At 44.8% G+C, this 14,364-nt stretch overlaps 1 protein-coding gene across 1 annotated transcript in view; it reads right to left on the reverse strand.

Annotated features, from left to right (window-relative positions):
- LOC142775088 (synaptogenesis protein syg-2-like) overlaps positions 1-5,654 on the reverse strand; it is a 244,640-nt gene extending 238,986 nt beyond the window's left edge. Inside the window, exons 1-2 of the mRNA XM_075876409.1 lie at positions 5,642-5,654; positions 4,912-5,262 (exon numbers count right to left, since the gene is read on the reverse strand). Of these exons, the coding sequence (XP_075732524.1) occupies positions 4,912-5,262; positions 5,642-5,654 (364 nt within the window). The remainder of the gene's footprint in view (positions 1-4,911; positions 5,263-5,641) is intronic.
- Between the last annotated feature and the right edge of the window lie 8,710 nt (positions 5,655-14,364).

Consider the following 14,364-nt stretch of genomic DNA (forward strand, 5'->3'; position numbering starts at 1 on the left):
CAAGGATATCTCGAGCTGAGGAGACTCTTCTATGCCGCCTGTGGCTTGGAGTGGCCTTCACGAACGCATACTCTTATCTCATCGGGATGACCAGCTCTCCTACATGTACTTACTGCAGTTGCGAAGAAACCATCGCGCACCTTCTGTGTGAGTGCACCTATTTCAACGTGAAAAGACAAGAACTCTCTGCAGCTCTGGATAGACTACACGATCGGCCTTTGTCGGAACAAAGAATTCTGGGTCATTGGCTGAGCCCATCATCAGCCCAGAAGGCTTTGAAAGCTTTGCTGCGCTTTTTGCGGACAACTGGCCTCAGAGACAGAGTTTAGTGTCTTATACTCTTTGATGTTGCCTTTCCTCTGTCGCATTTTTTTTGTAAAATCTCCCTCTCTTCGCAACATTTCTTTTTAACATCTTTCATTCCCCTCCCCCCTTTCCTCAGCACAGGGTAGCCAGCCGGTCTAAGTACTGGCTAACCTCCCTGTCTTTCCGCTTAAACTTTCTTCCTCCTCTAGAAGAGAAATGTGAAGAAAAAAGGACATTTTTTGCCCTAACGTCAAGTATAAATGAAATAAACACAAACGCAGCACTCTGTTTGTTTACTGTGTGCTTTTGTTTTTATGAACTTTTGTGGACTGACATACATCTGTTTCTGCTTAGTACAGCACAATATATATAAGGCCATAACAGCAAGCGCTCGTTTTAGGGCACGAAAAGAAAGACGTTAGAATATGTGAGGTTTTAAACCAAAAACGTTTTCGCGCAGTCACAAAAGGGCCATGGTTTCGTCACTTCTACGACGCGCACAGAAAATCTACACAAAAAAAGGAAGACTATATACACTGCCAACGTACGCTTAGTGCAGCGTGAATTGTCGGCCTGTGGCTACCCAAATTCTTTCTTGAATGCTGTCGAACGACAAATTGCACGTCCACAATTGCCCTGTGCTGCATCTCGTCAAAAGCTTGCGGGAACACCGTATATTCCCTCCGTAACGCGAACAAAGGGCTGGCATCAAAATCCGCCTTTTCCATTTTCCTGTGCTGCCCTCTGCTGTATTGGTAGGGATTTGGTAGGTACTGGAAGAAATGGTACTACTATATAACGAAAGCCTCCGAGGTGTTCTACAACTTCGCCGCAAGGGAAGGGCACATGCGCCGCGGCATAGTGAAAAAAGTGAATTGTGCATCGAATACGAGTTATGTCGGCAGAGAATAACGCACTCATTTAGTGCATTTGCAGAGGTTGTTAGGGGCCATCGAATGCATTGTTTAAATTATATATATATATATATATATATATATATATATATATATATATATATATATATATATATATATATATATACACTTAAGGGCTCCTTTTTCGTGTTTTTACACAATATCAATGAGATCTAACAGACAATAATGCCAAGGAAGGTATAGGGGAAGTTATTAGGCCAATTGTAATGTAAATGAGAAGAAAGAAAAGTGGGTGAAAAGATAACTTGCCCTGGGCAGGATCTGAACCTGCGACCTTCGAATAACGCGTTCGATGCTCTACCACTGAGCTACCACGACAGCTATCCCCCCAGCCACTTTATTGGGTATCTATGTTGATTTAAACGTGGGAGTGTCAGTCAGCGCCACAAGTAGCCATGGCGGCGAGTGCGGTACACTCTTTATAAGCCTGTTTGGCGTCACGTAGCACGTGAACCTATTACTAACTGGCAGCTGACCAATAGTCCACCGTATACAACCTAGAGGCATCAAGACTGCCAGTACGAAACCCTCGTTAATGAATAAGTGAAACAAGTGTATATTTAAGGGCTCGTTTTTCGTGTTTTTACACAATATTCATGAGATCAAACAGACAATAATGCCAAAGAAGGTAATGGGGGAGTTATTAGGCCAATTGTAATGTAAATGAGACGAAAGAAAAGTGGGTGAAAAGATAACTTGCCGTGGGCAGGATCCGAACCTGTGACCTTCCAATAACGCGTTCGATGCTCTACCACTGAGCTACCACGATAGCTATGCCCCAGCCACTTTATTGCGTATCTATGTCAATTTAAACGTTGGAGTGTCAGTCAGCGCCACTAGTAACCATGGCGGCGAGTGTGGTACACTCTTTATGAGCCTGTTTGGCGTCCCGTAGCACGTGAACTTATTACTAACTGGCAGCTGACCAATAGTACACCGTATACAACCTAGAGCCACCAAGTCTGCCCGTACGAGACCCTCGTTAATGAATAAGCGAAACAAGTGTATACTTAAGGGCTCGTTTTTCGTAATTTTACACAATAATAATAAGATCTAACAGACAATAATGCCAAGGAAGGTATAGAGGAAGTTATTAGGCCAATTGTAATGTAAATCAGAAGAAAAAAAAGTGGATGAAAAGATAACTTGCCATGGGCAGGATCCAAACCTGTGACCTTCGAATAACGCGTTCGATGCTCTACCACTGAGCTACCACGACAGCTATCCCCCCAGCCACTTTATTAGGTATCTATGTCAATTTAAACGTGGAAGTGCCATATATATATATGTATATATATATATATATATATATATATATATATATATATATATATATATATATATATATATATATATATATATATATACATACAAAAAAGCAATTCCTTTATGACTAACGTTTCGACCATACCAGGGTTTCGTATAAGAGAATGAAAAATATACAAGCCATATGCCGCTTTTAAGGGCCACTGAAATCGCAAAAAACGCAAAAACGTCAAAAGTTTCTAAACAAATGAAGGTGATGAAATATTTTGATGTGCCACCTCGAGTGACAAGTTCTGTGACTCGAAGCATGTACTAACGTAACGCTCGCGCACAGCAAACGTGTAAAGCACTAAAGCAGCGTTTAAGCCGTGACAGGGAAACACAAGAGATTAGGGTATTTGTAGCAAGGTTGGTCGGTAGTGATCGCTTTTCTTTATCGCGATTCACCACATTGTCTATGCTGCAGAACTGAGCCAATTATAAAAAATTTTCACCCCTGTGTCTCTTAATGGTGATTGAATGTGCACCATGTGACAACCGCAGAAAATGTGCGCAATAAGGGGCAACAGACAAATATTACGATCGTGCCACGGAGAAGATTTAGCTCATGTGAAATTTTTCTTAGCTAGAACGAGAGTCTTTCAAAGCATTGAAGTACTCTTCCTTAACTCCGAATGAGGCACGCATGTGCTCCAGTCTTAACATAGAGGTTACAGCAGCATGCGGCTATCAGAATGCCGAGTTGCTTCCCAAAAATAGGAGAAGGCGCTTGCGCTGTGCTTCATAGGGTTATGTGTGCTCAACGGCAGTGTAAATTTGGACAGACAAGTCACAACAACGACGACCTCTTTTAGATGCAATCCTAGAGTGAATGAACTAGCAGAGGTGCACACATTTCTTGAAGCAAAAAAATATATACTTCCTTGCCGCATGCACACGCTAATGGCCATTTGATGCTGCGATTCGACGCAGATTGAGTTGTTTCGATAATACAAAAACAGGCCTCTAGCTCAGCGTTTGAGAAGGATAAATATTTTTCGGAACAGCTATTTAGCATTTTGAAAGTTGTTGAAGAAGCTGCAGCAGTTATTAACTCATTTTGTTGAAATGAAAGTACAACAATAATAATAATAATTTCAAAAAAAGCCGACGCGAAAGCTGTTGTGGTATTTGCGGGATCCCACTTGTCACCAGGATGGCTCCACATGGTGGCGCCACGGTACGTCCTCGTCGCACCCAATAAGAATTATCTATTGAAACTTAGCCGCATTGTGGTTCTGCAGTGAGCTAGGCCGGACCCCATTATTGAGGCTTCAACGCTGCAGACAACCCATGCTTGCCACTGTGTTTTTAAACTAAACAACGATTTGCCTTAACATCGCTGTGCTGGTATGCCACTCACAGGCATTCAAGCAAAAAATTTCAGTTTTCTTTTTCATCAAATGAAAGGCCAATCTAAAGGGGAAGTTCTGTGCGCGCACTGCACGTGCATAGCTCACCTCGGTGTAGCGTGCTGACATGTTGGAGCAGTGCGTCTCACAAACTCGGTAATACGACGCCAATTCGTCCAGGTCTTCGCAACAAATTCTGCGCAGTCATAGAGCTCTGCGCATTGATGGCTGCTCCGATATCTTCACACACTGTCCTAGTTTGACTTTCGGCACCACATGGAAACCTAGCCGTTGACTATTTTCGTCGTTGAGCTTGTCATTTGTGCGTTTGCAGCAACCGTAAACCGCACTGTTGATGATCGTTAATTTGATACAACTTGACGAAGAATAAGGAGTTGTTGCCTGGATGTTTTTACAAGTCCATGCTGCACGCACTGGTACAGGAAACTTCCAACGTTGCAGCAATGTGAATGCAACGCGCGAGGCCACGGAAAGCCAGAACAAACCACAAAACACCCATCACATAAGCACAGCAAACATCGTGCCAAGCATGGTCATCTACAGCATGAAAACCTCAAAAATGGCATCCGGTCTGGCGCATTACAACGCCACTCTGCGGCTGAGTTTCCTGGCATACTCCCTAAAGGTGATCGTAATTTCCAGCCAGAACCCCCAACCATGGCGTCCCTCTTAATCAAATCGTGATTTTGGGACGTCAAACTGCAGAAATTATTTTATAATATAGTTTAGTTTCGACTACCCATATAGCTGTAAATAAACGAAAAATGTCTTGCGTGGTTTGATATATTCAGTGCCATATTTCTAAGAGCCTCAATCTAGGGGATATCGGCCACTCTGTTACAAATATGAAGTGACAAAGTTTGCATGACGTTACGCCAAGGCAGTATATTTTGTGACATTAGCAATAAGCCATTTTATACTGTATATATTTCAAATGAGTACCCGCTTGGTGTCACCATATGCCACAGTGAAGAAAGGACAACATCGCTCACCGACCACGACCAAGTGAACTGTAGCGTTCCGCTGTGTGCCGCGGCTGATGACCACCTGGCAGACGTAAGTGCCGGTGTCCTGGAAGGCCAAGTCGTTCACCTTGAGCGTTGCTGGAGAACCGAGCACGCTGAAGTAGGCCCGCTGGCTCCAGTCGGAGCGGGCCGCGTGCCGGCCCTGCATGATGTTGGTTCGGTGGAAGCTCTGGTTGCTCGCGTACGTCACGCTGTACACGGCCATGGGCGAGTCGTCTTTGAACCAGTTGATGCGCATGGGCAGATCGTTGACCAGCAGCGATTTGCAGGGCAAGTCGATCTGGCCGCCCACGTGCACGGCCAACGCCACGGGCTCGTCTGCAAATGGGCGAGCAGGGTTGATATTACTTTTTTTGTATTTAGCGATTCAGTAACATTTATTATTGACTGTGTTTTTGCGAACATATCAGATTTTCAAGCAAAGAAAACGTGACCTCGAAAGTAGTACAGCTGCTTTCAATTTCGATGGGTAGTACCACGTTGCTTTTGTTTCGGGTAAATTAACGTATACTTGTTCAAATTTCAGAACACTAACGGATAATCTGAATGCGTTAATATTTTTTGAGAACGCAAAATATCACGTCACTTGTTACTTTTTTATTTTATTTCGATTGCTTTTGCCAACCCCTTTTCAAGAAAAAAAAGAAAAAAACCGAAGTAATAATTTCTACTGATTTTGCAAGGAAACAAAACGTACTAGTGCCCTCCATGGCCGTTTGTGCGTTTTCAATACGTATCAGAAAACAACCTTTCAGAAAGGGGACTGTTGCGGGCAGTGTCAATTTAAGGAGACTTACGTGTTAGTGCAGAGCAGCTATGTATAAGTATACCCATAAATCACAACTGGAATTGCACCCATGTGTTTTTGAAGACCTCAAAATATGCACCTTACAATACGTGCACCGCGATTGGAAACCGTTTGTTTTTTGCGTGTCCTTTTTTCTCCCTCTTCTCCCAAACAAGATGAACTTGCTTCTGCATACTGATGACCATTTTTATAAGTATTTGGCCTCCCCAACGTTGGCTGTTTTTTTTTTCTCCGGTGAGGAGTTTCATAATGAAAGTGTGGCTGATCGCTCTATAAAGGAATCGCTATACCACGAAACTGAAATGCATCAATACAGAGGTAGTTGAGCGTGTATTCTGCATTGCTTCAGCAACAGCAGCAAATCGTAAAGTCACGTTAGGAACGGCAAGCAGCTCGAAGCTTGCAGCGCACAACTCAACCACAAAGCCCGCATGAAATCAGCAAAAACAGGATGAGCGCGGACTAAAGACTGTCACATCTCGACACCTAAAGAGCCCTCGTTGTTCAAACAGAAAGACCCACAGAACAGGTGCACAAGTATGCAGAGGACAAGCGTGAGCAACAGTAACAATTTTTCCTGCGTCGTGTATTAGCAGTACGCTCCTTCCGTAAGCGCGGGCGTGCCAGCGTGCGAAGTGACATTCAGCCTCTCCTGAAGTACGAGTCTGATAAGCGCGCGCAAGAGAGAGACCACGCTCCGTGGGGGCGGCGCTTCATGGAGGCGACAACCTTTACAATGTGCCGAACGCGAGCCTGTCACGCCATTGCCACGGATAACGAGAACGCGCTCAAGTTTCGAAGTTCTGAAAACTTCCAAATGGTGTACGGTGTATATAAATGGCTTGCCGTTAGCATTCCAGACAACGTACTCTTTCTGGCGAAGTGGTTAACGCCGCGCACTGAAAACTGAGAGGTCGCAGATTCGAGTTCGCGGGACAGGTGTTTGTGTTCTTTTTTTTTTCTTTGCGATTTCTTAGTATTTATTTTTCAACGTCGCTTCCGTGGCTGAAGTACGCCAACGAAGCCATGGTGGATTCCGGCATAAAACTCTTTCTTGCTAAGAACTCATTCATATATATGAACTTGAAGAAATTTTCGAGGATTCCTGCAGTGAAAGCACACTGCTGAAAGTTTCTCATCGTCAAGTAGCGGCAAAAGTAATCCGTGTTGCTTTTTTTTCAGTAGCGGTAATGGGTTACCTTTTCTGTGCGTGGTGCGGAAACGACTTTAGTTTCACAACGCAACTGTACCCGGGGAGGCTCTTACGTTGGCGTCCGCGGACAAAACGGCGTGTAGCACAATTTTCGGTGTTCTACACAACTCTGTCACCACCGACGCCTCTTTCATGTATACTAAGCGTCGCAATACTCGGCAATGGCACTACCAACCTATTGCCATTCTCCTTTGTCTACACGACCCCGATATAGCTGTAATCAGCAGTTGCCCTAGGGATGGACGTTCATCCCTCTTTGGGATGGACGAGTTTTGTTCGCTTAGTGTAAGAACAGTGGGGGATGAAAGAGAGCGAACGCACACAAATGCGCAATTGTGTCCGAACGCGACGCCTGCAGCCGCGGAACATGTAGCCGAGGTCGTCTTTTTTGCCAAATTTCGTCTTCACAGCTGTGAAAGTGCTCTGCATTTTTTTATTGGTACTAGTAACCTGTTTAGTTGCTTTTCTTCCGTAATCCTTATGACACTAGATGCAAACACTTCTGTTCTACCATTATGACGGATTCTTCGAGGATAATGAAAACATTCTGGGCTGGCACAATTGTGACATTCCGTGAGTCAACCTATAGTTTTTGGTTCCATCCTTGTTTTCAAGTGATTATCATTTCTATGCTACAAATATTTTTTTTTCTGGAATGAATCATGGTTTACTTTTTCTAATGCCCATGCTTTGAATCTTAATTTTCAGTTTCTTTTTTTCATCCCCGTCCCTTATAATTGAAATACTACATCTTGTACGCTGTATAAAAGTCCATCTAACAAGACGATTATCGCCGTCTGCAGTTTGCATAAACGAAGAAAAAAAGCAATCTCTTCACGGCCTATACAAAGATGTTGGATTAGTGATGTTTTTATTTATTTACTTCAACTTTTTTTGCCCATTATTTCCGCAAGCCACCGTGTACTTTATTCGAGCTTTTGGCACGCTTCATTTTGATATTTTAGCAGCAAATGTCCTGTGTGCACTCCAATCTTCTGCAAACAAGTATTACTTGTAGACTGTAATGGCGATAGGCGCCTTGGGAAGCAATCAAATAAATGTGGTGCAAGAAACCATTTTAAACAATCTGTTCTAAACAGATCAGTTGCGTACGGCGCGCATATGCCAGGGGTTCATGAGGCAGCAACCCCCAGGCAAACGCAAAGTCGCATTTGAATCTGGCTTTAATCGAGTGTCTGGTGTTATAAGCGGCTGTCTAAATAGTGTACAATTAGCATAAATGATGGTAATCGAGCTGAGATGTGTCTGTTTAGACGCTTTTTTATAGTTTCTACGAAGAGGGTACCGAAGCTTAGAGCATTCGAGGCGGCTGAGAATGCGTAACACGCCAGAGCAGGATACTACGCGGGCAAGGAACAATTGAGGCAGCCAGAAAAAAAGGTCGAACGACAAATGTACAAGCAGCTATAGACCTATTACATGTTTGCAAACAGCGGTTGTCGCCGTCGACATACTGGAGTGCTTGCAGCGACGTCGCGACGCGCAGGCTCAGCCTAGCCTAAACCTCACCACTGCCCTCTATTATCACGTGACAACTGGCACGGCAGCTGCAAAACCGACTCCGAGCACAGTTGTCGGTGGAGCCTCTCACGCGTGTTCGCGTAGAAGGGCATGGCGTTAGAGCAAAATACACTTTAGCAGATGTGCCTATTTCATGCAGGAAGAAGCAGTGATTACCAATAGTCGACAGGACGCAGTAACCAATTAACCACACTTTGATATCCTCAAAAGAGTATTGTGCATAATAGAGACACCGCCACTAGGTTTGGTAGCTGTATTTAACGTTCATCAGATTAGTGTATAATTGTGGCCATCGATGACTTACGAAAAGTGACCCGCAGGTCGCAATATCGAATACCAGCCATGGTAGCCGCATTTTCAATGGAGGCGAGAATGCCTGAGGCCCGTGTACTTAGATTTAGGTGCAGGTTAAAAAACCCCATGTAGTCAAAATTCGTGAAGCCCTCAGCCTTTGTCATAATCATATCGTCGTTTTGAGACGTTGAGCCAAGTAAATTATTATTACTTGCAATGGGCGAAGCGCTCACTAAAATGATTGAGCTTCAGCGGTGAGTATTGCTGAGAATGTCTTCAAGTTCTGTGGAAACACCGGTTCAAAACATCGTGTAACCAACGCTTTCCGCTAGAATATATATACATATATATATATATATATATATATATATATATATATATATATATATATATATATATATATATTTAATTATTTATTTATTTATTTATATATGGCGACTGTATACCACTGAATGTGAAATTTATCCTAGCACGTGGTGTGTGAGGAACACCAGGGGGGCGCCGAGACGACGCCGAGACGACGCCGAACAGTTGAACAGTGGGGTTAGCAGAATAGTGGGGCATGCATCCCGCAATAATTTGAAACATTTTTTTCTCTGCAATTAGCTGGTTAATTGGTTACCGTGGCGCAACAGTCTGCAATGTTCAGCGGCAAGTCAGGCAACTAGTGACCGTCTAGGTATATTTGCGCATAACGGTCGTTCCAGCAGTTACACTTGAACAACATGGAGATGTCATGAACTCCTATTTGTCGTCGCTCTTCACATCCAAACCTGTTGATGACGTACCGGCGCCTCTTGGTTCAAACTTTAGTGTACTGCCACCGGCCGTCACTTCGGCCATAGGAATGTCGTGCCTCATCGACAAACTAAAGAATGCTAGTGCTCCACGGGGTTTAATGAGAGTTCTGCGAAATTTCTCAGAAGTACCAGCGATGGAAGGAGTCGAATCTTGCAGATATTACTTGCGCAGCCTCTTTTAACGAATGCGATTCTTGAGACCTGGAGGACTGTGACAACAACCTCGATTAAAAAAAGAGCTAACTGCTCTGACTCGTCAAACTTATCGGCCTGTATCACTGACTTTCGTTGCTAAAAGCAATGTGGATTATTTAGCACTACTGCCACAGAGGCACACGTAGCACATTCACAGCGTGTATAGGAGGAGTGGCCTTCCTTGAGCCGGTACTCAACTCTTAGGACACATATATTGCCAGTGCAACTAAACACTGTTACATATTTCATGACCACTTCGTGAAGTAGCGAAGCATTTTTTACACGTTCGTGTAACTCCTAACTTTGTTTTAGTTGGTGGTGATGATGACTATGCATTATTACTGAGCCATTCGCAACATTTAGGCAGTTTTAAACGACTCTCTCATAACGCAATTCACATGATGGGACGCCTGTGCGATTGTACGCTTCTGCCACGTCGAATTCGCATGGCTGCTAACGTGGCTCCAGGCCCGACATGACGCCTCTGTAGAATTTCTTTCCGAGAAGTTGCACATACTGGCGTGGCTTGTTGTATACTACATGACTAGCACGAAGAATGTCTAGGTTAGATGCTGGCTCAGACTTTGTTTTTTTTTTATTATCCTAAAAAGATTACAACCCCCTGGACGTGACCTGAAGCAATGCAGTGGTACGGATGACCGTAGCGAGTAAGTGGCGGTTATGCCCTGTGCATTTTTTTTTTTGCCCACAAGTTTTTAAAAAGGGCGTGTTTGCTCCGATGGACACTGACAGTGGCGGCTAACGATATCGTCACGAAAATTGGCTTTTGTCCTAAGCCCATAGCGGCTCACTAAATAAAAGGCACTGCTTAGCTCGGAAAACAAAACACCATTGTTGCCGTTGTCCATGACCGGTGGGTTAGAGTCCTCTGTTTGCCCATCTACGTAACCTCCACGGGGAGCCATAGCCCCCCACGGCAGTAAGTGTAGCCACTTCCAACGCTGGACAAGCTCAAGGATAAGATGCGCAAAGAAATGCACCAAAGGAAATGGCGCTCATCAGGTGAAAACCCTTCACAGCCTGCCCTCGCAAGCTTTCCCTCGTACCCGCAAAGAACGACTATGAAGCGGCGTGATTGAATCTCATCGCACGCGTCTTGAAGCGGACCATCAGAATGATGGCGATGATTCACTTTGGGCGTCTAACCGTGAGAAAACAACAATGAAACATGTCAGCAGCTAGGTAAAACGTGCTATAGAGAAATGTAGAAACAGTTTTCAGCACTAGATGCGTTGAAATCAACAGCTTAAATTGCAAAAGATATGTCTCCTATGTATTTTTTTCTTCATATTATATCCGTTTGCTCTAAAGTGGGAATGTACGCATCCTTTGCAACGTTCATGGCCATGGACAAGAGATGGATGGTCATGTGGTCTAAACAACCCTTCATGAAGGCGTACATCTGTTCTCGTTAAAAGTGACCTGCCACTTTCATGGCCTACATGCTGAATGTTGTCAGCATATTGAAGCGGCCACACAAAGCGTCGCAGAACCTCCTGGCCGGACATGATCGCAAATAATTACCATTTATCTCGCAAAATATGTCCCTTGTAAAACACTCGTCTTCACACTTTCAGAAGATTTGGTAATGAACGCTGCCATGTTTAAAGTTTCTTTTTCTTCTCCTATGTTTGCTTCACAACTATGGTGGGTTTACATATTTGTACGTTAATCTTTCCAACTAACAGAACTTACAGCACAAGAAGCATTTATATCGAAACACAGATTCATTTCCCTAAGCAGCATGCAATGACTTACCCCGCATGAAGTACATGGAATACACCCGCCCGTAGCGGTGGTCCAGTGCATGGTTATGGCACTTGAATATACTGCCGAAGGTCAAGTGATAAAATCCCGGGCGCGGCGGCCGCATTTCGGTGATAAAAGCCTTGTGCTTTGATTTAAATGCACGTCAAAGTTTCTGAAGCCTTCTATGATGATATCTCATAATGCGCGTTTCTCATGATGATATCTTAGGGCTAAGAAATAAAGCCCCCACAATTATCATTAAGTATATGGAATATGTCTTAATTTTTATTCCGCAGAGCACAGTCGCCTGTTCACCAAGATCAAAGCCGACGGTAATATTACTATGAGCACTAGCCACAATAGGGCTGACATAATCAAAGTTGTTTTCGCCGTCATGTATATTTTTCGGTAACAACGAATGGCTTTAGGCGTCAACGAGTGGAGCAACCGCATTCGACAAGAACCAATGACGTCCATGGCACCACGCACAAAATTTTACGCTTTACCTTAGAAAGAAAATATTCGACAGATCCCTCGTACCTTGGGAATCAATGTTATGCGAAGCATGCGGAGGGAACGTGAGGGAGTTATTTTTCCAATGAGCGAAACGTTAGCAAATGACACTAAACATATGTGAAAATGTTGTACGCACAGATTATTATTGAGCTATCACAAATGTTTCATATAACCAGTATTTTACAGTTACGTAACAATGTCAATAGCATCATGGATTGTAGCCCGTGACAGTGCAACATAAATCGTCTTCAGTTGATGGTGTCTAATTACAATTGATGTTAACCTGACGTGAAGGCTGTGTCATAGGAGTAGATATGTAATGTTTGTAAAATTGAAAAGCCAGCACTGCAACCACAATTACAGTTTCTAGAATAATAGAATCGACTTGAACACCACTCTCGAGACATGGCGTGGTTCTGTGGCAGAATGCTTGATTACCACGCAGAATGCTGGTTTTCGGTTCCTGTTGGGACCCTGACATTTATTCTTTGCATTCATCTGGTCAAGGCTACCGATGTAAGCCTTTTCTTAACGCACTCGCGTTGAAAATGCCCATGTCTGTTCTCACGGTTCTTGGGTAAATATAAACTGTCAATCACCGGTGACAAATACCTGAATACCTGTGTCACAAACCGCTCGTGGTATACGGGTACGTGCCACATGTGTCTGGTGGAATGGGTTTGACAACGTACGCGACAGGACTGTCACATTATTGATGTCATTACCAGCGAGTCATATTCGTCAAACCATCTTATCCTCCCATACTAATTTTGGTTTACCCCATGTTAAGGGGGTGATCAGGAGACCACCCAAACGTAGGTGGCCAGATAGATAGATACGTATATATACATGCTAAAAGTGCCTGGAGTATGCGAAGAAACGCTTCGCATTAAGAAAAAGCTTACTCGCACCGGGCGGTCACTCCGCCGAAGACAATGGGTGCCTCACAAACATCGTTATTTTTGGCAAAGATTGCCGCCACGCCATTTGCACTTTAGGGCACTTGCGTCTGTTAGTCATGTCTGTTGCACGGCCGACCAACAAACAAAGACGCCCCGCGCCTAACAACCTCCTCGCAGTCACGGTGACGAGTTGAGCAACCCTGACGCGCAAATGTCGCAACAGTGGAAGCGGGTCCTCGTTAGCCTCTCGGTAGCAATCAAGATTTCTGTTACGGCCGTTCTGCGGGCGGCTCTGCGCCACCACTCGTGCTGCGCTGTTTGGGCGGTGCGTATAACCGTAAGAGTACGTTTCGCTTGAGGGACCACGTCCACCCTGGGACTAAAGCGATGGAAAAAGAAAAGATGGAATCTGAGTCTGAAGTTACTAGCACTAAATACGGCGCTGTAGGGGTGGGGGTGGGCAGAAACAAAGAAACTGTGGCAAACCGAGGAGAAAATCTGCGCATGCACTGAGCGCTCCATTTGGTGCGAGGGAGGTGAAGCTCGCTATGCACGCGACACCGAAGTGTCGCGTGCGGTTAAAAAATGCATAAGCGCCTACTACGCGGCACTGACGCCAGTTAATTACGCCACACAGACACGAGAAAAAAAAAAGGCGAAAGCTGGGGACAGAGAAAATTATATAAACGCAAAGTGACGCGAACCGCTCGCAGAGCGAGATGGGGAGGTGAATAATTAATGACGCAATTTTGGCACGAGTCAGCGGCAATCGCCTGACCGGCGGACGGACGTAAAGATCGACGCGCTGTGTACACTGGCAGAGCGCGCGGGTGGTGGCGATATTCGCGCCGGTACGGTAGCTAAATTGCGACCATCGGTTCAGAGTCGGCCGCGGCGAGACACTGCCGGTGCGTCCGCGAATGCGCTCACCGCGGCGACGCGTATCCAAACAGCCGCTGCAAGCGTGACAAGCGTGAACGTGGGCGATTAGCGGGCGCCGCCGTGGTCCCCTTTAATGGCGGACACGCCCCCCCCCCCCCCCCCTCTGTCGGTTCTCTAGCGTCAGTTGTCCTTCGGTGTGTTTGTTTTTTAGGAACGCCCTTGAGGCGGCCTATTGTACTACGTAGCTGTCGCGGGCTTAGCGACAACGCTCTGCCTTGCTCGTTTGAAACAGCTTGCCTGTATATACGTGCACGAAAATTTCGCTCGGACGCCCAGGAAACTTTTGTCCGACTCCTGAAAGTTACACATTCGACACTGGGCTGAATAGTTTCGAAGCTTGGTTGCGGTCAATAATTAGACATTTAAAGTAACGATCATAAGCAGAAAAATGACGCTGACTCCTTGTTTGTTGGCGCTGATGATTGAAAATTCTCCTTA

This window comes from Rhipicephalus microplus, chromosome X (genome assembly GCF_043290135.1).
Source record: "Rhipicephalus microplus isolate Deutch F79 chromosome X, USDA_Rmic, whole genome shotgun sequence".
NCBI classification, from domain to species: domain Eukaryota; kingdom Metazoa; phylum Arthropoda; class Arachnida; order Ixodida; family Ixodidae; genus Rhipicephalus; species Rhipicephalus microplus.